Below are 20,858 nucleotides of genomic sequence, written 5' to 3'. Positions count from 1 at the left end.
CCGCCTTAACAAAGAGCTGATTCTCTAACAGCCGTTGTAAAACCTGGCGAACATGCCTGGTGTGTATCTGCATAGAGGGAGAAAAGATGAGAATGTCATCGAGATACACAAAGACAAACTTGTTAATCATGTCACCCAGCACTTCATTGACCATGGTTTGGAAGACAGCCGGTGCGTTACAAAGACCGAACAGAAGAACACAGTATTCCCAGTGCCCTGATGGTGTATAAAAGGCTGTCTTCCACTCATCGCCCTCTTTAATATGTGACCAATCAATAAATTATGTTTTATTAACGTAGTTCAAGAGGAACACGTCAAAATAAGCTACTCATGTCTCACCAGCTGTCCACACAATCAACCATTCTCTAGTATCACCAGCTGTCTACAATCAGTAATCAACACATCTACCAATTAGCAAGCCATATACAACCACAAAAATTCACCTAAGGATTCTCTACAGTCTTCAAAACAGGTTCGCCTAACAGCTGCCATGTTGGAGATTGTACTCTTCCCGTCCGATGACGAAACTCTTTATTCTCAGGATTTTATGTCTAATCCAGCCACCCCAAGGATCGCCAATACACCACCAGGTGCCGTCGCCGAGTCTCCAGCTCTAGTGCGTGGTTGTCAGCCGATCCGTTCCAGTATCCATCAGAGTTTCCACTAGAAAAAAATGGTGCCGGTCAAAATGACCGGCAGAGGTTTCGTTTTCCGGACATTTTGATGATATGCTGGTCAAATATCGCCTCTTAATTAGTAGAGTTGAGGAAAACTGAAAGCAGTTTATGTAACTTAAAAAAATGACATAATCAGGCTGTATATGCAAGATGTTTATTAGCCTAACTTTCAAATAGACGGGAAAAAAAACATGAACGTCCAATTGGCGTCAATCAACCAATTTTTTAAACTATGTCATAGGCGCAATTTGCGGGTGGGACAGGTGGGACATGTCCCCACCACTTTTTTAAAACATCTTCACAGATGAACCTAACTAATACAAACAAAACATCTCTGGTTAACTAGAAGAGTATAATTTCATTCGTTTGTTAAATAAGAGGCGATCAGGCGCTCGTTGCTGCTGTTATCAGTGGTGCAGATTTCTCTGGCGGCTCATGCAGTCTTCACACAGACGAGCGCTTTAATCTAACGCTTAACGCCATTGCAGACTTTCTATTTGTTCTGGTCAGATCACGAAACAAAATGCAGAAAAACTGTCCCTGCTCTTGATGTACAACCACTGATGGTATTTGGTTTTGATGTGAGAAAAAATAGGCTACGAGGGCAGATTAGAAACGAGAACTTCTGACAAGTTTAACAGACTAGACCAAGGATTATAAGAAAAGTGTGCAAATCTATTTGCCTTTATTCACGTGAAAAATCTTGGCACAACACTATTGTGTTTAGATGCAATAATTAAACGAGATCTATATAAATAAATGAACTATTTAATTGATTTCTGAACATATTAATACAAATTTTTCTGCAAATGTTATTGTACATATTTTACATCTGATATAACATTGTATCAGCAATGCTAACCCCCCCCCCCCCCCCCCCCCAACTAAATGAGACATACTGAGTTTATAATTACATTTTCTAGTTTATTTTCTAGTTTATTTTCTTTAAACTATGAAATGTGCAACCCAGTGGCGTAACTTTGTTTTAAAAAGGGGGTGGGACATAAATTGCGTATCATATGCACGTGAAATACTGCGTACCATATGCACACCAAAGCTCAATTTGACGTATATGAGCGCCCCTCATACGTCAAAATGAGCTTTGGCGTACATATAGTACGCAGTTTTTCGCGTGCATATGATACGCAATTTATGTCCCACCCACTTTTTAAAACAAAGTTACGCCACTGGGTTTCACATTTCATAGTTTAAAGAAAATAAACTAGAAAATAAACTAGAAAATGTAATTATAAACTCAGTATGTCTCATTTAGTTGGTAACATTTAAATTGGCCACAGTGTGAAATGACTCCTTGTCAAATGAACTTGAACAAACAAATAACTAGGCCTATAACATTGTCTCGTGTCATTTTGGCTCCTTTTTACGCTTTTTTGCAGTGCTGAATTGTGCTGCTGCCGACTTAAAATCAAAAGTTCCCAGTGTCTCTCCACAACTTGCAATGCGCATAAGCCACGTAACCTTGTTCTCCGCAAGGCGACTTCGCTGCTTTGTCTTTATCCGATTCTGCAGCGAGAACCCCCTCTCTGCAGAAACACTCAAGGAAAGGAGTATCCACAGGCTATCTTGGCGAGCTTGGTCCACTCTGGATACATTTCGCTGAAATCACATATGAGGACTTCGCAGGCTGTGGAGAATTGCAATCCTCCATAGCCACAGAGCGCTGCCATGACAGCGAGGGCATCACGTTGCAGGCTTACGGTATCGATAAGAGGCAGTTTTAATCTGACAATTTGACCGAAAAGATTTCATTTTGTCGGACATTTAATTTTTTTCCCGGCCAATGTCCGGTAATTACCGGACAACGGAAACCCTGGTATCCATACACTGGAACGACAAAAACAGCTTTCACCTCCACCAACGAGAAGCACACTTTCTTCATCTTCCTCATCTTCACCATCCTGCTACTCCCTGGCCCAGCCAACCATTCCCGCAAACGGGAAATGGACACTGCTGGGTCTAAGGCAAGCTTTGGCCAATGCTGACGTCCATTATACTAGACGAATGAATACAGCTAAATTATACCAGCTTTACACTGACCTTCAGCCAATGGACACCCCCTTTTAAAACATATCTCCCTCTAAGATCTCCAATAAAGTGACTAACAAAACCAACAAAAGTAAAAAACCATGTACTTCCCAAATCCAGTGTTCCTCCACAGTAAGACCAGACTACCGCCGATCCTAGGGTCGGGGCAATGTCCCTTCAGCGAGCCTGGGACAGGCCCCAGATCCAGCCGCCGCCAGACCACCACCTTCTCCGCATTCTGCTCAGCACCACTCAATGGGTTTTTTCAGCTCTGTTCCGCATCGTTCAAAACTACCGACCACTAACACCGATCGTCTTCCCTCTAGTGTAAGGCTGCCTAAATCCACCTCACCCCTTACAGGTACCCTCTTGGGATCTCACAGTGGTCCTAACCGCCCTGCGTATAGCTCCCTTCAAGCCTCTGCAGACGTTGGAGCTTCGATCAAGAGGGTAGGGGATTTTTGGTGGACGAAGCGTGCCTGGAATTTGGGCTGGCTAACTCTCACGTTATCCTGAGACCCCGGCCTGGATATGTGCCCAAGGTTCCTACCACTCCCTTCAGCGACCAGGTGGTAAACCTGCAAGCGCTGCCCTTGGAGGAGGCAGACCCAGCCTCGGCACTGCTCTCTCCAGTACGCGCCCTTTGCTCTTACGTAGACAGGATGCGGTGCTTCAGGACCTCATACCAGCTCTTTGTCTGTTACGGAGGGAAGCAGAAGGGGAAGGCTCTCTCCAAGCAGAGGCTGTCGCACTGGATAGGGGACGCCATTGTCCTGGCTTACCAGGTTCAGGGCTTGCCATGCCCCCTTGGGGTTAAAGCACACTCCACGAGGAGCGTAGCTGCCTCTTGGGCTTTAGCGCGTGGCGCCTCGCTGACAGACATTTGTACAGCTTAAGGCTGGGCGACACCGAATTGTTGTTGCTGTTGAGGGCTGCAACAACAACTTTTAAATGACAATATCCTGGTCGGACTACTGTTGTAAGTGATATAAGTATTTGAAATTAACATGATTTCTTAATGTCTAGTGACATATCAGGCCCATTTTATTATTAATTGAAATACATTTCTTACCTTTAATGTGGGATATGTGAGATCACTGCTCATTCAAAGTCAGTTAAAAAAGTATGTAATGTAAATGCTCTGCCACTCCTGTGAATTCTACCTTAATGGTCTAAACCTGTGTACTTTGTCTAAATGGAAAACGTTAGTGTCAGGGTTCTCCTCTGACAGCTCTGTCTATTTTGTCTCTGTTTAGTGTGTCTTTGTTTGTGTTGTGCTTGAACACATGTCTCTGTCTTAGTTTGTGTTTGCCCTGTGCTCCTTGTGTCCCACCTCCTTGTTTCCTGTTACCACACCCCCTTGTTTAGTCCTTGTTTCACTAATTGTGTGCTCACCTGTTCCTTATCTGAGTGTGCTCACCCTTCCCTGCTCCTTGGTTGTCTGAGTGTGTTCACCTGTTCCTCATGTCCTCTGCTCCCTTTATAATGTGTGCTTTTTCCCTCATGTGTTGCTGGTTCGTTATTTGTTGTGCCTACGTGTGCTGTTAGGCTATATGTGAGTACTGCTGTTTGGTCCTGCCTTGTTTCCTGTGTCTCTAATTTCTGTCCTGCAAGCAGAGCTTCCCTGGCAGCCTGTTCTATTGGTCTAGCAGCAGTTTGGTGTGTTTCCTGAGATACCTGATTGCATTGCCCTAGGATTCCTGCCTAGCCATCGCTGGTTTCCTCTGGTCTTGCTGTGCTCTGACAGTTCTGCTCTCCAGTCTACAATCTACTGGAGCTGGTTATAGTGGTTGCTCTTTCTGCCTGCTATTGTGTTCCTTATCTGCCACTGTTTGGACTGTGTGCTACTCCTCACCATTCCCTGTCTTCATCATCTGTTATGTCAATAAACCCCTGATCACTCATTCCTGCATTTGAGTCCTTTTTCAGAGAATCGTGACAGAACGAACCAGCCAGCATTGGACTCAGCAGAATGAGTATCAGAATCCTGCCACCTGCTAACCTCCGGGAGACAGTGGCCCGCCATCGATGCCTGTCTGCTCTTCGCCAGGAGGGCTTGGGTATAGGGGGTTTTGCCCAGTTTTTCTGGACCATGGCTGTGGGGCTAGATTATAATGATGCTGCGCTCAAGGACATATTTAACACCTGCTTAGATGACCCCCTGCCTGCATGGGAGATGGATTCTCTCAGGAGTCTAGATTTCTGGGGTTTCTCCCGGTACCTTTGTCTTCGCTGTCATGGAGGTATGCCAATTCCATCTGAATCTACTTGCAGGAAACTCTCCACTCTTCCCCGGCTGTCACGTCATGTTCATGATCCTCTCCTGGCCTCTACCAAGAGACTAAGGTCCAGAGAGAGAAAGGTGGTCCAGTCCATCACCCCTACCACGGAGTCATCTGAGACTGCTCTGGCTACCCCAGAGCCAGTCAAGCCTACTGCTATCTTCTCCCAGGCAACCAGGTTAGTTGCAGTCACTAAGTCCAAGTCACGTTCTGCCATTCTTGAACCAGACCTGTCTACCTCTGTTATTCAAGAACCAATCAAGTCAACCGCACTTGCGCCTCGGACAATTATGGCCGTTCCAGCCACTTCAGAGTCTCCCAAATCAACCTCTGGTTTTCCGGTGTCTGCCAAGGTTATTCCTGAGTCAGGCAAGTCAAGTGTTGTCCCTGAGTCAATTAGATCTGTTCCTTTTACTTCAGAGTCTGCCAGGCCTGTTTCAGTTACTGAGTCGATGAAGGTCACCGCTATCCTGCCTGGGTTGGCCGAGTTGGCTGCAGATTCTACAGAGGCAGTCAAGCACACAGGGTCAACCCGACGAAAGCGTAAGAAGAAAAAGGCCTGTGCAAAGCAACCTACTATTCTCCAGTCTCTAGCTCCAGCGGTATCAAGTCCTGTGAAAGCTTTTAAGCCAGTTACCAGTCAGGTCATGCCCTCAGAGACCATTTCTGCCATTCCTGTAATATTCACAGAGGCAGTCCCCGAGCCCGCTGCCGAGAGCGCAGTCCCCGAGCCCGCTGCCGAGAGCGCAGTCCCCGAGCCCGCTGCCGAGAGCGCAGTCCCCGAGCCCGCTGCCGAGAGCGCAGTCCCCGAGCCCGCTGCCGAGAGCGCAGTCCCCGAGCCCGCTGCCGAGAGCGCAGTCCCCGAGCCCGCTGCCGAGAGCGCAGTCCCCGAGCCCGCTGCCGAGAGCGCAGTCCCCGAGCCCGCTGCCGAGAGCGCAGTCCCCAAGCCCGCTGCCGAGAGCGACGTCGAGTACAAATTGTCATGCCCTCGCAGGTGGAGGAAGAGGAGGGCCTATATTGGCAGGTCAGATGCCCTTCTAGGGGTCCCTAGCCCATTTTTCCAGGAGGGCCTGAATCAAGAGGCTCCAGCCCCTAAGCGTAGTCCAGTGTCGGCTCCATCTCCTGTTCCAGATCCAGTGAGGGCTTCGCCTTCTGTGCCAGAGCCCTGCTTCAGAGGTGGCCGTCCCAGAGCCCGCTTCAGAGGTGGCCGTCCCAGAGCCCGCTTCAGAGGTGGCCGTCCCAGAGCCCGCTTCAGAGGTGGCCGTCCCAGAGCCCGCTTCAGAGGTGGCCGTCCCAAAGCCCGCTTCAGAGGAGGCCTTCTAGAGCCCGCGTCAGAGGAGGCCGCCCCAGTGCCTGCCAGTCAAGCCCAGGAGACCGCTACAGAGTCAGTCCCCGAGCCGGCCAGTGCGGCCCAGGAGGGCGCTCCCAAGTCTGTCCCAGAGAACGCCAGTGCAGCCCAGACTGACCTTTCCGAGTCAAGCCCAAGATCTGTTCCTGAGGCCATTGAGGGCATCTCTGCAGTCCCCAAGGGCACCCCAGAGTTAAGTCCAGTAGCTATCCCTGCAGCCACAGGGCACGGTTCTGTGTCAGTGCCTGAGGCCGTCTATGTCTCTCCTGAACTCATTCCCCCGACACACACCCTTCCTGCCAGTCTGGCCATGGCCCCTGAGTTCACTCCCAAGTCCTTCCCCAATCAAGGTTTAATCCCTAAGACTGTGTCAGTCCCTGAAGTCCTAGAGTCTGTTGCAGGAGCCTTTACATATTCTGTCATTTCCCCTGAATCTACCAAGCCCAGTTGGAAACCCAGACCCGTTAGGCCATTCCCTGTATCGAAGGGTCTCCCCAGTCAAGTTCCCACCCCTCCCTTCCCACCCTCTGTGTTTTCTGGTTATGGTTTCCCTAAGCCAGCACCTCCCAATCCAGCCAGTAAGATTTTGCCCGGTTCTATTCCCACCCGCCCCTCCTTTCCTTCTGTGTTCCCTGGCCAGTTTGGGACTTCAATGTTTATGCCCCACCTGCCCCCCCAGTTGGTGTCATCGGGGATTTCGATGCCTGGTTTGGACGCCTGGAGGCGTCCATTGGATGGGGGGTACTGTCAGGGTTCTCCTCTGACAGCTCTGTCTATTTTGTCTCTGTTTAGTGTGTCTTTGTTTGTGTTGTGCTTGAACACATGTCTCTGTCTTAGTTTGTGTTTGCCCTGTGCTCCTTGTGTCCCACCTCCTTGTTTCCTGTTACCACACCCCCTTGTTTAGTCCTTGTTTCACTAATTGTGTGCTCACCTGTTCCTTATCTGAGTGTGCTCACCCTTCCCTGCTCCTTGGTTGTCTGAGTGTGTTCACCTGTTCCTCATGTCCTCTGCTCCCTTTATAATGTGTGCTTTTTCCCTCATGTGTTGCTGGTTCGTTATTTGTTGTGCCTACGTGTGCTGTTAGGCTATATGTGAGTACTGCTGTTTGGTCCTGCCTTGTTTCCTGTGTCTCTAATTTCTGTCCTGCAAGCAGAGCTTCCCTGGCAGCCTGTTCTATTGGTCTAGCAGCAGTTTGGTGTGTTTCCTGAGATACCTGATTGCATTGCCCTAGGATTCCTGCCTAGCCATCGCTGGTTTCCTCTGGTCTTGCTGTGCTCTGACAGTTCTGCTCTCCAGTCTACAATCTACTGGAGCTGGTTATAGTGGTTGCTCTTTCTGCCTGCTATTGTGTTCCTTATCTGCCACTGTTTGGACTGTGTGCTCCTCCTCACCATTCCCTGTCTTCATCATCTGTTATGTCAATAAACCCCTGATCACTCATTCCTGCATTTGAGTCCTCTTTCAGAGAATCGTGACAGTTAGCCTCACTCAAACTGTGCATTTGTACTGAACAGTTCATTTTGTTAGCATTTCTTGATTTTTTTTTTTGTTTGTTTTGTTTTTGTACCTGCAAGTACATCTCGCAGGATCTTTTATCTTTCTTAATCTTCTAATCTTTTTTTAATTGTTCAGGTTTTCATGCTTCATCAAGGCGGTGTGTGAAGAGACCATGGTCTGAGGAGGAGATACAAGCTGTGATTAAACACATGAGGCCTTTTATTGAAAGCGTCACTGTCACCAGGTTTCTGAAGTGCAAGGAAAGACAAGATGGAGACAAAATCCATTCAAATTTTGTACAGAGGCTTGGCCTTTAAAAGGCATTCAAATGCTAAACATGCTAAACACTAAATGTACTTTTGGACCACCTGAGCCTTTACCTTTCTAGGCATGTTTTAAAAGTCGGTGTCCTGTGTTCAGAAATGGTTTATGTCACTTCATTTATTTTGCTCACTGGCAGTTTTTTAATGTCAGGATTCACTTTTATTTTCCTTTATTCATTTTTACAATGCTGTCCTTTAAGGAAATGATTCTTGTGGTGAATAAATCAAATATAGTTCAGTGATCCAACAAATGTTGTGTGTTGATAATGACACCTAGATTATTATTTTCAACATTTTTCGCTAAAATGGAGATGAGTTAAGTTTAGTAGTCAAACATAATAAAATCAACTAATGAACTAAATATACTTGGTGAGACCTCAGTGAGTTCCGATCTGTAACGAAGTTCTTAGCTGGAAGGAAGGAGGCGGGAACCAGCGAACGTTCAAAAATTTAATTCAAACTAAATAAACAAAACGAAAGTAAAACCGCGGGCAGCCCCTCACGGACGACTGCCCACACATACACATAATACAACGTGGGCAGCCCCTCACGGACGACTGCCAACCCACACATAATAAAACGTAAACAAAAATCAACATAAAATCCAGGCCTGGTCCTCTCTTGTCTTCCGCTGCATTTGCTCCTCCTTTTATGCTCCCGTCACATGGCCGCGAGACGAGACCGGTGTGTCATGCAGCTGGCCCTTATTAACACTCGTCACCGCTCGCCTCGCCCCGCTGCTTGCCACATACTCCCATCGCCCCTCGCAAGCCCCTCTACTCCATCCCCATCATTTACCCTCCTCCATCCCCAGCTCCTCCTCTCATCAGCCAGGATTTGGTATTCTTATTCCCCTTGAATCAGAATAAATTCCTGAATTATTTTGTACATTTAATATTGACATTAATGATATCTGCGATACATTATGTTGGTTCTGTTCTGCTCACCCTAAAGAGGGTTATCGCTGCTCTCCCTGCTCTTATCTATGCTAGGCTGCCCAGAACAGAACCACACCACCAAACTAAACTGTATGCTAATAGTCAATCAATCATCTTTGACAATAGAGGTCCTGACAGAACTGTAATGTGATTAGGTTGTCTGAGAGAATTGAGGTTGTTTCAATGTTTTGAGAATATAAAGACCTCAACATACTCCACAAGAACAGAGAAAAAAGTTCTTGCTCCCAGGGCTGTGAGAACAAAATTACGTCATTTTGTTCTCGCAGCCCTGGTTTGGTAGTTCTCGCAGCTTGTTCTCGAAACATTGTCTGAGCAGAACTTTTTTCTTGTGGGTGTCCGAGAACTATTGTGTGATTGGTCAGACATTTAAAGTGGGCATTGTTAATGCGGAGAACACAGATGTTCGGCACCAGCTTTTCTCATGAAGTATGGAATGTACTGGCCAGAATGAACTTTGTTCTTGTTCTTGCCACCTCGAGAAAACAAACAAATTTCTTTGTTCTTGCAGAGTATGTTCCACGCTTAAACCTACGCTCCACAAACCGGAATGGATGAAGTGGAGTGCGTGTGTCACACATGTCTGTTGCCACCATAATCCCTCATTAGTTTCATCCTGTTCATCTGTGTGTAATAAATTATCATCATCTGTATCACCTGTCCCCCTCATTATGTCTGTCATCAGTGTGTGCATTTAGTTCCTCAGTGTCACTTTGTCTTTGTCCGTCGACGTCAGTAGACACGTCTGTCTTTGCCCGTCTGTAGGCCCTTTTGTATACCTGTCTCCTTATAAGTCTATGTATACCAGTGTGTGTATTCTATGAAAGAGTTGTATATTAAAGACCTGTTCCAAGTTCTTCTTCGTCTTCGTGAGTTGTCATCACCACTGGTGTGTGACAGATTGATGGACCAAACAAGTTTGTAGGAGTTTATTTTCCCCCGTTTTTCATGTTCAGTGTTTTGTTTTCCGTTTTCACCCCTGCGTGCACCATGGACCATCCAGCAGTCAGGCTCATGTGCCTTGAGCAGGGAGAAGGCTCCCTCGAGAGACATTTAGAAATGTATTTGGATCTCACCCATCAGACCACCTTCCCGGACTACTGCCTGTGCTTGCTCCTGTTTGTGGGTCTTAACGCCGCCACACGGGCACAGTTGTCGGGGGAGGGTCCTTGAGGGAGCTTTTCATCATATGTGGAGTGGGTGCTGGCATCCTGCAACTCACCGTTCACCGTTGTGGATGCCGCCAGCCCCACTCCTGATCCAGGACCCAGCCCAGTACCACCTCTCTGCGAAGAATGGCATACACGCGATGCTTCTTCACTGCTGTTTTATCGTGAATCACTAAAATATAATACATTCAATAACATGAATAGTTTCACACTTTCTAACACAGCTTTGCATTAAGAGCCGCAGTAATGTAAACACTTATCCCACTTATGTAAAAGCCATTCACCCGATTACATACTCATGACCTCATATACATTTTTTGTTTAGTTTTTTTGTGAACGTAGAAATTATCATGATCATGCGTAATACACCATAATTCATGATGATGTGCCCATCTTAGTTAATGTTTTAATTAAGGTATTGTTCGTGCATGAAGTCATGAATGAAAGACTTTGAACTCCTGTTAGTTCCTGATGATTCATGAGATACTAATACACATAGTAATGCATAAGTCATGCATGAATTCATAATAATTCAGGTTCCCTTACCGTAAAGTGTGACCTTTAAAATGTGTTATATTGCATTGATAAATGTGTTAGCATTAATCTGAAGTGTAGACCATGTGGTTAGTCTGTTGGTGCTGTATGAACTATATGCTGTTCTCAATGAGTTGTAACTGTGCTAATGCCAGTGATACGTTTTTTTAACTTGATCATTACTTGCATGCTACAAATGTTACAATTAGCATGTGAACAAGTGTTGCGTTGACTATTGGTTTTTATAGAAATAATTAAAATAAATTAGTTTGACACAGTTCCCACAGTCCACATATGGTCATCAGTTCTATCCCTCTTTATCCTACTTTATCCTAGTGGGAACACCACAACTTTTCAGTAGTTTTGACTAAATTAATATAAGTTCATACAACAAGATTACAGCAAACTCGCTCAAATCCTAACACTTGCCAAATTTTTCTGTTTCTAACACATCAACTTTGAGGACAAAATGTTCACTTGCTGCCTAATATATCCCACTAACTAACAGAAGCCGTGATGAAGAGATCACGTCACCTGTCATAATGTTATGCCTGATCAGTGTATAGCACAATTTAATTAATTCCTGCGATCAAAGCTGAATTTATTCAATCTTCAGTGTCACATGATCCTTCACTAATCATTCGGATATGAGGATTTGATGATCAACACACATTTATGATTATTATCGATGTTAACAGTAGCACTGATTCATATTTCTGAAGAAACCATCATATTCAAAAGTACGATTTCAAAAGAAAAGAAAAGAAATTAATACTTTTCATTCAGCAAGGATTTATTAAATACATTTATTTTCCAACATTGATAAGAACTATAAAATATATTTGAGCGGCAATGATAATTGATAGTTATTATCAAATCAGCATTTCACACAATAAATGTGACCAAAAGCTGGGAACTTTCCTGTTTAGTTATTCTTAGAAATGAAACTGACTGGAAAAGCAGTTCATGCTCAACATGCTTACTGTAGCCAACACAACACAACACCACACAACTTACACAACTTCCTTTTTCTTGACCACCTCATTGGAACAATTTCCGCTGCATTTCTCTTGTCAGATGACTGATGGTTTGATGAGCCAGCATGTTTTTTTGTTTGTTTTTTTCCCCGTTGGTTTTGTGTTTTAATCTGTCATCCAGCTTGTGTACAGGTCAGTGTGTGTGCAGTGACTGATGGAGACAGAAGTGGACTGGATTGAAGGGAAGGCCTCTATATTCAGCCAGGCAAACCCTCTTTATGACAACAACATGAAGCTCCATGAGGCCGAGCGCTACGACTTCCAGCAAAGTGGTGAGTCTAGGACAGAATGACACTGTTCGCATTCAGAGATGCTTGTGTTTCTGGAATTTTGTGACATTCAGCAGTCTGATATTTCCTAATATTGACTATGGAAATACTGTAAAATGGCACTAATTTCATGTCCTTAATATCATATCACTTATAATGGGCTTGCATCAGTTTTCTGTAGTTTATTATCCAGAGTTCTGCATTGTTTGTTCCAGATCCAATGATGAGGAAACCACCGAAGAAGAACCACCGTACTGTTGTTCTCGTCGTGTTTCTCCTGCTGCTGATCGCAATGATATCTGTGCTGGCCTACAAAGGTAAGATTAAATAAATTCACATTTAAACAGTATACATTCATAAATGTCCTTACATTACACTGTTAAAAATAAAGGTTCTTAAATGGTTCTTTGGCAGGGTGTATGGTTCCATGAATAACCTTTAATATCTAAAGAACCTTTCCATTGAACAAAAAGGTTCTTTGTAGTGCAAAAAGGTTCCTTAGACTATAAAACCTTTCACAAAACGGTTCTTTGGGGAACCAAAAATCTCCTATGGCATCACTGTGAAACCCCATTTTTGGTTCTTCCTGGGACCTTTATTTTTAATGGTGTAGATACAAAATATCAAACCAAGTGGCGTTGATTTAGAGGAAGAATGATGCTTGAACAAGAAGAAGCTTTGTTTATTACATAATGCAATGAAAGGTAACACTATAATAATGTTCAGTTGTAAGTCATTTATAAGTGGTTAGTTAATGATGAACTAATCATTTACAAAACATTCATAAATGATTATCAAGTGATATGCTAACATTTTATAAATGTTTAGTAAATTCCGTTACAAGTCATTTACAAGTGATTAGTAAATAATTAACTAATGATTTATGAAACATGACTACGTGTTCATTAATGATTAATTAATGATTTGTTAATTATTTTACTTATATTTAGTAGATTAAGTTATAAGTAATTTACAGTTTAATCATTAATAATGAACTAATGATTTACAAAACATGACACTGCATTTCATAAATGTTACTAAATTGTTACTTTTTTGTATATTTTGTAGATTCAGCTATACATTATTTGTAAGTTATTAGATAATGATAAACTAATCATTTACAAACCATGACTATACATTCATAAATGATTAAGTATAATATGCTAACAATTTGCAAATCTGTAATTATCTTTAAAAAATAGCATATCATAAAATAACCAAACAGATCCTTAGTAAATGGTTAAGTTGCTAGTTAATATATTATTAATCACTGAAATGTCAGTGTACCATTATCTCAATAAACAATTGTTAATTGTGAACAAATGATGATCAAACCATTAGTAAATAATGAATATATAATTTATTGATGCATCATTAAATTTTTAAGCTGGTCTGTTAAAACTCACAAAATGCATTTATGCTAAAGCAATTTTTTTTAAAGAATGATAAATTACTAGTTGTCACATTAATAAACATTTTAGAATGACTTAAAGTCAAGGGGATTGCAGTGTTAAGTTAAATCCTTTTACTCAGTGGGTCAGACTGGTGCTCTGTGATGGGTCTAACGTTAGTGATAATGTGAACTGGTGTTCTGTGGGGTCTAACGTTAGTGATAATGTGAACTGGTGTTCTGTGAGGGGTCTAACGTTAGTGATAATGTGAACTGGTGTTCTGTGAGGGGTCTAACGTTAGTGATAATGTGAACTGGTGCTCTGTGATGGGTCTAACGTTAGTGATAATGTGAACTGGTGTTCTGTGATGGGTCTAACGTTAGTGATAATGTGAACTGGTGTTCTGTGAGGGGTCTAACGTTAGTGATAATGTGAACTGGTGCTCTGTGATGGGTCTAACGTTAGTGATAATGTGAACTGGTGTTCTGTGATGGGTCTAACGTTAGTGATAATGTGAACTGGTGTTCTGTGATGGGTCTAACGTTAGTGATAATGTGAACTGGTGTTCTGTGATGGGTCTAACGTTAGTGATAATGTGAACTGGTGTTCAGTGAGGGGTCTAACGTTAGTGATAATGTGAACTGGTGTTCTGTGATGGGTCTAACGTTAGTGATAATGTGAACTGGTGTTCTGTGAGGGGTCTAACGTTAGTGATAATGTGAACTGGTGTTCTGTGAGGGGTCTAACGTTAGTGATAATGTGAACTGGTGTTCTGTGATGGGTCTAACGTTAGTGATAATGTGAACTGGTGTTCTGTGGGGTCTAACGTTAGTGATAATGTGAACTGGTGTTCTGTGATGGGTCTAACGTTAGTGATAATGTGAACTGGTGTTCTGTGATGGGTCTAACGTTAGTGATAATGTGAACTGGTGTTCTGTGATGGGTCAAACGTTAGTGATAATGTGAACTGGTGTTCTGTGGGGTCTAACGTTAGTGATAATGTGAACTGGTGTTCTGTGGGGTCTAACGTTAGTGATAATGTGAACTGGTGTTCTGTGGGGTCTAACGTTAGTGATAATGTGAACTGGTGTTCTGTGATGGGTCTAACGTTAGTGATAATGTGAACTGGTGTTCTGTGATGGGTCTAACGTTAGTGATAATGTGAACTGGTGTTCTGTGAGGGGTCTAACGTTAGTGATAATGTGAACTGGTGTTCTGTGAGGGGTCTAACGTTAGTGATAATGTGAACTGGTGTTCTGTGATGGGTCTAACGTTAGTGATAATGTGAACTGGTGTTCTGTGAGGGGTCTAACGTTAGTGATAATGTGAACTGGTGTTCTGTGAGGGGTCTAACGTTAGTGATAATGTGAACTGGTGTTCTGTGATGGGTCTAACGTTAGTGATAATGTGAACTGGTGTTCTGTGGGGTCTAACGTTAGTGATAATGTGAACTGGTGTTCTGTGATGGGTCTAACGTTAGTGATAATGTGAACTGGTGTTCTGTGATGGGTCTAACGTTAGTGATAATGTGAACTGGTGTTCTGTGATGGGTCTAACGTTAGTGATAATGTGAACTGGTGTTCTGTGATGGGTCTAACGTTAGTGATAATGTGAACTGGTGTTCTGTGAGGGGTCTAACGTTAGTGATAATGTGAACTGGTGTTCTGTGAGGGGTCTAACGTTAGTGATAATGTGAACTGGTGTTCTGTGATGGGTCTAATGTTAGTGATAATGTGAACTGGTGTTCTGTGATGGGTCTAACGTTAGTGATAATGTGAACTGGTGTTCTGTGGGGTCTAACGTTAGTGATAATGTGAACTGGTGTTCTGTGATTGGTCTAACGTTAGTGATAATGTGAACTGGTGTTCTGTGAGGGGTCTAACGTTAGTGATAATGTGAACTGGTGTTCTGTGAGGGGTCTAACGTTAGTGATAATGTGAACTGGTGTTCTGTGATGGGTCTAATGTTAGTGATAATGTGAACTGGTGTTCTGTGATGGGTCTAACGTTAGTGATAATGTGAACTGGTGTTCTGTGAGGGGTCTAACGTTAGTGATAATGTGAACTGGTGTTCTGTGATGGGTCTAACGTTAGTGATAATGTGAACTGGTGTTCTGTGATGGGTCTAACGTTAGTGATAATGTGAACTGGTGTTCTGTGATGGGTCTAACATTAGTGATAATGTGATCTGGTGTTCTGTGATGGGTCTAACGTTAGTGATAATGTGAACTGGTGTTCTGTGATGGGTCTAACGTTAGTGATAATGTGAACTGGTGTTCTGTGAGGGGTCTAACGTTAGTGATAATGTGAACTGGTGTTCTGTGATGGGTCTAACCAGGGGCGTTTCTAGGATTTTTATTTTAGGGGGGCTCAGCCCCCAGTGAGGGTAGGTCTGTAGAAAAAATGGTAACTATTTAGTTTATGGTCCAAATTGCGCTATAGCTTACAAACATGCATACCCAGAAGATGGCTGTTTATCATTACTTATAAAGCAAATATTAATACCTTAATGCATGGCCATACTGTACATGCAATTATCATACCCAATAATGTAGGCAGGTTTAACCAAGATCCCAAATGTTAGGGGGTTCTAACATGGTCCCCTGAGAAAATTTTGATTTCTATGATCTACATATGAGCATTTTATGATGTTCTGAAGGCCAAAAAAATAGATAACAATAGCTTGAAAACCAGGTCACTGGGCAGTAAATTATTTGTCTTTCTTATCTCCACATCTCTCGTTTTCTCTGTTTTTATCTTGCCCTGTCTCTTCATAACGCTGAGCTTTGACTGTTTTTTTTTCCGTTTTCGTCAGTGAATAAAGTGAACATATGGTTTACATATTAACATACTGTCACATGCCTGTCCTGTCTTGTGTGCACATGTGGGTTTTGTCATGTCTCCGGTCTACTGTCAACCCCGCCCTTCTTGTTATCTGATTATTGGTTTATTTGCCCCACCTGTTCTCCCTCATTATCTGCCTTGTTTGTTCCCTTATAATCTCCTTGTGTTTGTCAGTCTGTGTTGGATCCTTGTGTAATGTCTGCGTCTTCCGTCCTCCCCGTGATTCTGTTGGTTTGTTTAAGTTTGTATTTATATTATTCTATTATGTGTTTTTCCCCCTTGTGGGTTGTTGTTTTGAGTTTATGTTTTATTTGTTATAAATAAATGATCATTTTCTGCACTTGAGTCCTCGCACCCTTTTCCATTGTATGTGACGTGACACATACTGATATTTATGTTTCATGAATAAGTTTCTTAGACACGTTTATTTACTGTTTATCAAAGTTTTAAGTTTAAAATCACAGTATGAACATTCATTAGGCTACTAATCTTATGCCCAATACAGGCTGAAAAAGCTGATGTTTTTTTTTTTAATTTACTGAATGTTACAAATAGAATTATATTAATTTACAATATATACACATTCATTATTAAACTTACGGCTAATCTGATGAAAATGGCTTTGTTTATATTTTCTGTTCGTTAAGGCCTACATTATGAATCACATTGGCATATTTCCAGTTAAAAATGTCTAAAAATTAGACACAACAAGTTTATTCATTTGCCTAAATATATTTTTCTTTTGATTAACATTTCTGACTTAAAGCAGAAGCTGTCAAACATGAATGTTTAATTTAGCTGCATTTATCTTACTTGACGTCGAGTTGCACTGCTAAAATTTGCGCTCAGCCTCAGCAGTTTCTGTGTGACCATAAAGCCCGCCTACTCTGATTTGATTGGTTTTATCAAATATTTTGACATTGACGAGCGGTGACAGACCAATGACGCTCAGATTTACACACACACACACACACACACACACACACACACACACACACACACACACACACCTCTGCTTCTGACGTGCGCTGCGCTCTGCTCAGAGCCGCTGCGGATTGGAGAGACAGACTAAAAAACGGGACGAAGCCGAAGCCTCCCGCCAGTTTCATATGTTTTAAAGGTTAATCACATATTTTTTAGGGGGGCTGAGGCATAAGTTTAGGGGGGCTGAAGCCCCCCTAAAAAGGGCCTAGCGACGCCTATGGGTCTAACGTTAGTGATAATGTGAACTGGTGTTCTGTGAGGGGTCTAATGTTAGTGATAATGTGAACTGGTGTTCTGTGAGGGGTCTAACGTTAGTGATAATGTGAACTGGTGTTCTGTGAGGGGTCTAACGTTAGTGATAATGTGAACTGGTGTTCTGTGATGGGTCTAACGTTAGTGATAATGTGAACTGGTGTTCTGTGAGGGGTCTAACGTTAGTGATAATGTGAACTGGTGTTCTGTGATGGGTCAAACGTTAGTGATAATGTGAACTGGTGTTCTGTGAGGGGTCTAACGTTAGTGATAATGTGAACTGGTGTTCTGTGAGGGGTCTAACGTTAGTGATAATGTGAACTGGTGTTCTGTGAGGGGTCTAACGTTAGTGATAATGTGAACTGGTGTTCTGTGATGGGTCTAACGTTAGTGATAATGTGAACTGGTGTTCTGTGATGGGTCTAACGTTAGTGATAATGTGAACTGGTGTTCTGTGAGGGGTCTAACGTTAGTGATAATGTGAACTGGTGTTCTGTGAGGGGTCTAACGTTAGTGATAATGTGAACTGGTGTTCTGTGATGGGTCTAACGTTAGTGATAATGTGAACTGGTGTTCTGTGGGGTCTAACGTTAGTGATAATGTGAACTGGTGTTCTGTGATGGGTCTAACGTTAGTGATAATGTGAACTGGTGTTCTGTGAGGGGTCTAACGTTAGTGATAATGTGAACTGGTGTTCTGTGAGGGGTCTAACGTTAGTGATAATGTGAACTGGTGTTCTGTGATGGGTCTAACGTTAGTGATAATGTGAACTGGTGTTCTGTGATGGGTCTAACGTTAGTGATAATGTGAACTGGTGTTCTGTGATGGGTCTAACGTTAGTGATAATGTGAACTGGTGTTCTGTGATGGGTCTAACGTTAGTGATAATGTGAACTGGTGTTCTGTGAGGGGTCTAACGTTAGTGATAATGTGAACTGGTGTTCTGTGATGGGTCTAACGTTAGTGATAATGTGAACTGGTGTTCTGTGACGGGTCTAACGTTAGTGATAATGTGAACTGGTGTTCTGTGGGGTCTAACGTTAGTGATAATGTGAACTGGTGTTCTGTGATGGGTCTAACGTTAGTGATAATGTGAACTGGTGTTCTGTGATGGGTCTAACATTAGTGATAATGTGAACTGGTGCTCTGTGAGGGGTCTAACGTTAGTGTGAACTGGTGTTCTGTGATGGGTCTAACATTAGTGATAATGTGAACTGGTGTTCTGTGAGGGGTCTAACGTTAGTGATAATGTGAACTGGTGCTCTGTGAGGGGTCTAACGTTAGAGATAATGTGAACTGGTGTTCTGTGATGGGTCTAACGTTAGTGATAATGTGAACTGGTGTTCTGTGATGGGTCTAACGTTAGTGATAATGTGAACTGGTGTTCTGTGATGGGTCTAACGTTAGTGATAATGTGAACTGGTGTTCTGTGAGGGGTCTAACGTTAGTGATAATGTGAACTGGTGTTCTGTGAGGGGTCTAACGTTAGTGATAATGTGAACTGGTGTTCTGTGAGGGGTCTAACGTTAGTGATAATGTGAACTGGTGTTCTGTGAGGGGTCTAACGTTAGTGATAATGTGAACTGGTGTTCTGTGATGGGTCTAACGTTAGTGATAATGTGAACTGGTGTTCTGTGATGGGTCTAACGTTAGTGATAATGTGAACTGGTGTTCTGTGATGGGTCTAACGTTAGTGATAATGTGAACTGGTGTTCTGTGAGGGGTCTAACGTTAGTGATAATGTGAACTGGTGTTCTGTGATGGGTCTAACGTTAGTGATAATGTGAACTGGTGTTCTGTGGGGTCTAACGTTAGTGATAATGTGAACTGGTGTTCTGTGATGGGTCTAACGTTAGTGATAATGTGAACTGGTGTTCTGTGAGGGGTCTAACGTTAGTGATAATGCGAACTGGTGTTCTGTGATGGGTCTAACGTTACTGATAATGTGAACTGGTGTTCTGTGATGGGTCTAACGTTAGTGATAATGTGAACTGGTGTTCTGTGGGGTCTAACGTTAGTGATAATGTGAGCTGGTGTTCTGTGGGGTCTAACGTTAGTGATAATGTGAACTGGTCTTCTGTGATGGGTCTAACGTTAGTGATAATGTGAACTGGTGTTCTGTGGGGTCTAACGTTAGTGATAATGTGAACTGGTGTTCTGTGAGGGGTCTAACGTTAGTGATAATGTGAACTGGTGTTCTGTGAGGGGTCTAACGTTAGTGATAATGTGAACTGGTGTTCTGTGGGGTCTAACGTTAGTGATAATGTGAACTGGTGTTCTGTGGGGTCTAACATTAGTGATAATGTGAACTGGTGTTCTGTGATGGGTCTAACGTTAGTGATAATGTGAACTGGTGTTCTGTGATGGGTCTAACGTTAGTAAAAATGTGAACTGGTGTTCTGTGAGGGGTCTAACGTTAGTGATAATGTGAACTGGTGTTCTGTGAGGGGTCTAACGTTAGTGATAATGTGAACTGGTGTTCTGTGATGGGTCTAACGTTAGTGATAATGTGAACTGGTGTTCTGTGAGGGGTCTAACATTAGTGATAATGTGAACTGGTGTTCTGTGAGGGGTCTAACGTTAGTGATAATGTGAACTGGTGTTCTGTGGGGTCTAACGTTAGTGATAATGTGAACTGGTGTTCTGTGGGGTCTAACGTTAGTGATAATGTGAACTGGTGTTCTGTGAGGGGTCTAACGTTAGTGATAATGTGAACTGGTGTTCTGTGAGGGGTCTAACGTTAGTGATAATGAGAACTGGTGTTCTGTGAGGGGTCTAACGTTAGTGATAATGTGAACTGGTGTTCTGTGGGGTCTAACGTTAGTGATAATGTGAACTGGTGTTCTGTGATGGGTCTAACGTTAGTGATAATGCGAACTGGTGTTCTGTGATGGGTCTAACGTTACTGATAATGTGAACTGGTGTTCTGTGGGGTCTAACGTTAGTGATAATGTGAACTGGTGTTCTGTGATGGGTCTAACGTTAGTGATAATGTGAACTGGTGTTCTGTGATGGGTCTAACGTTAGTGATAATGTGAACTGGTGTTCTGTGGGGTCTAACGTTAGTGATAATGTGAACTGGTGTTCTGTGGGGTCTAACATTAGTGATAATGTGAACTGGTGTTCTGTGGGGTCTAACGTTAGTGATAATGTGAACTGGTGTTCTGTGAGGGGACTAACGTTAGTGATAATGTGAACTGGTGTTCTGTGAGGGGTCTAACGTTAGTGATAATGTGAACTGGTGTTCTGTG

General features: G+C 43.0%; 2 protein-coding genes across 2 annotated transcripts in view; both read left to right on the top strand.

Annotated features, from left to right (window-relative positions):
• The first annotated feature begins 4,695 nt into the window (after positions 1–4,695).
• LOC137075814 (calphotin-like) lies at positions 4,696–7,821 on the top strand. Its single transcript, XM_067444768.1, has 2 exons — positions 4,696–7,444; positions 7,585–7,821. The coding sequence occupies exon 1, from the start codon at positions 4,696–4,698 to the stop codon at positions 7,255–7,257; it is 2,562 nt and encodes an 853-aa protein (XP_067300869.1). The 3' UTR covers positions 7,258–7,444; positions 7,585–7,821.
• A 4,105-nt stretch (positions 7,822–11,926) lies between these two features.
• marco (macrophage receptor with collagenous structure) overlaps positions 11,927–20,858 on the top strand; it is a 43,170-nt gene continuing 34,238 nt past the window's right edge. The window contains exons 1-2 of the mRNA XM_067443094.1: positions 11,927–12,141; positions 12,354–12,455. Of these exons, the coding sequence (XP_067299195.1) occupies positions 12,024–12,141; positions 12,354–12,455 (220 nt within the window). The 5' untranslated portion in view covers positions 11,927–12,023. The remainder of the gene's footprint in view (positions 12,142–12,353; positions 12,456–20,858) is intronic.

Source organism: Pseudorasbora parva, chromosome 5, assembly GCF_024679245.1.
Source record: "Pseudorasbora parva isolate DD20220531a chromosome 5, ASM2467924v1, whole genome shotgun sequence".
Taxonomy (NCBI): domain Eukaryota; kingdom Metazoa; phylum Chordata; class Actinopteri; order Cypriniformes; family Gobionidae; genus Pseudorasbora; species Pseudorasbora parva.
The sequence above is the reverse complement of the archived record's forward strand: the minus strand, read 5'-3'. Positions and strand labels throughout refer to the sequence as shown.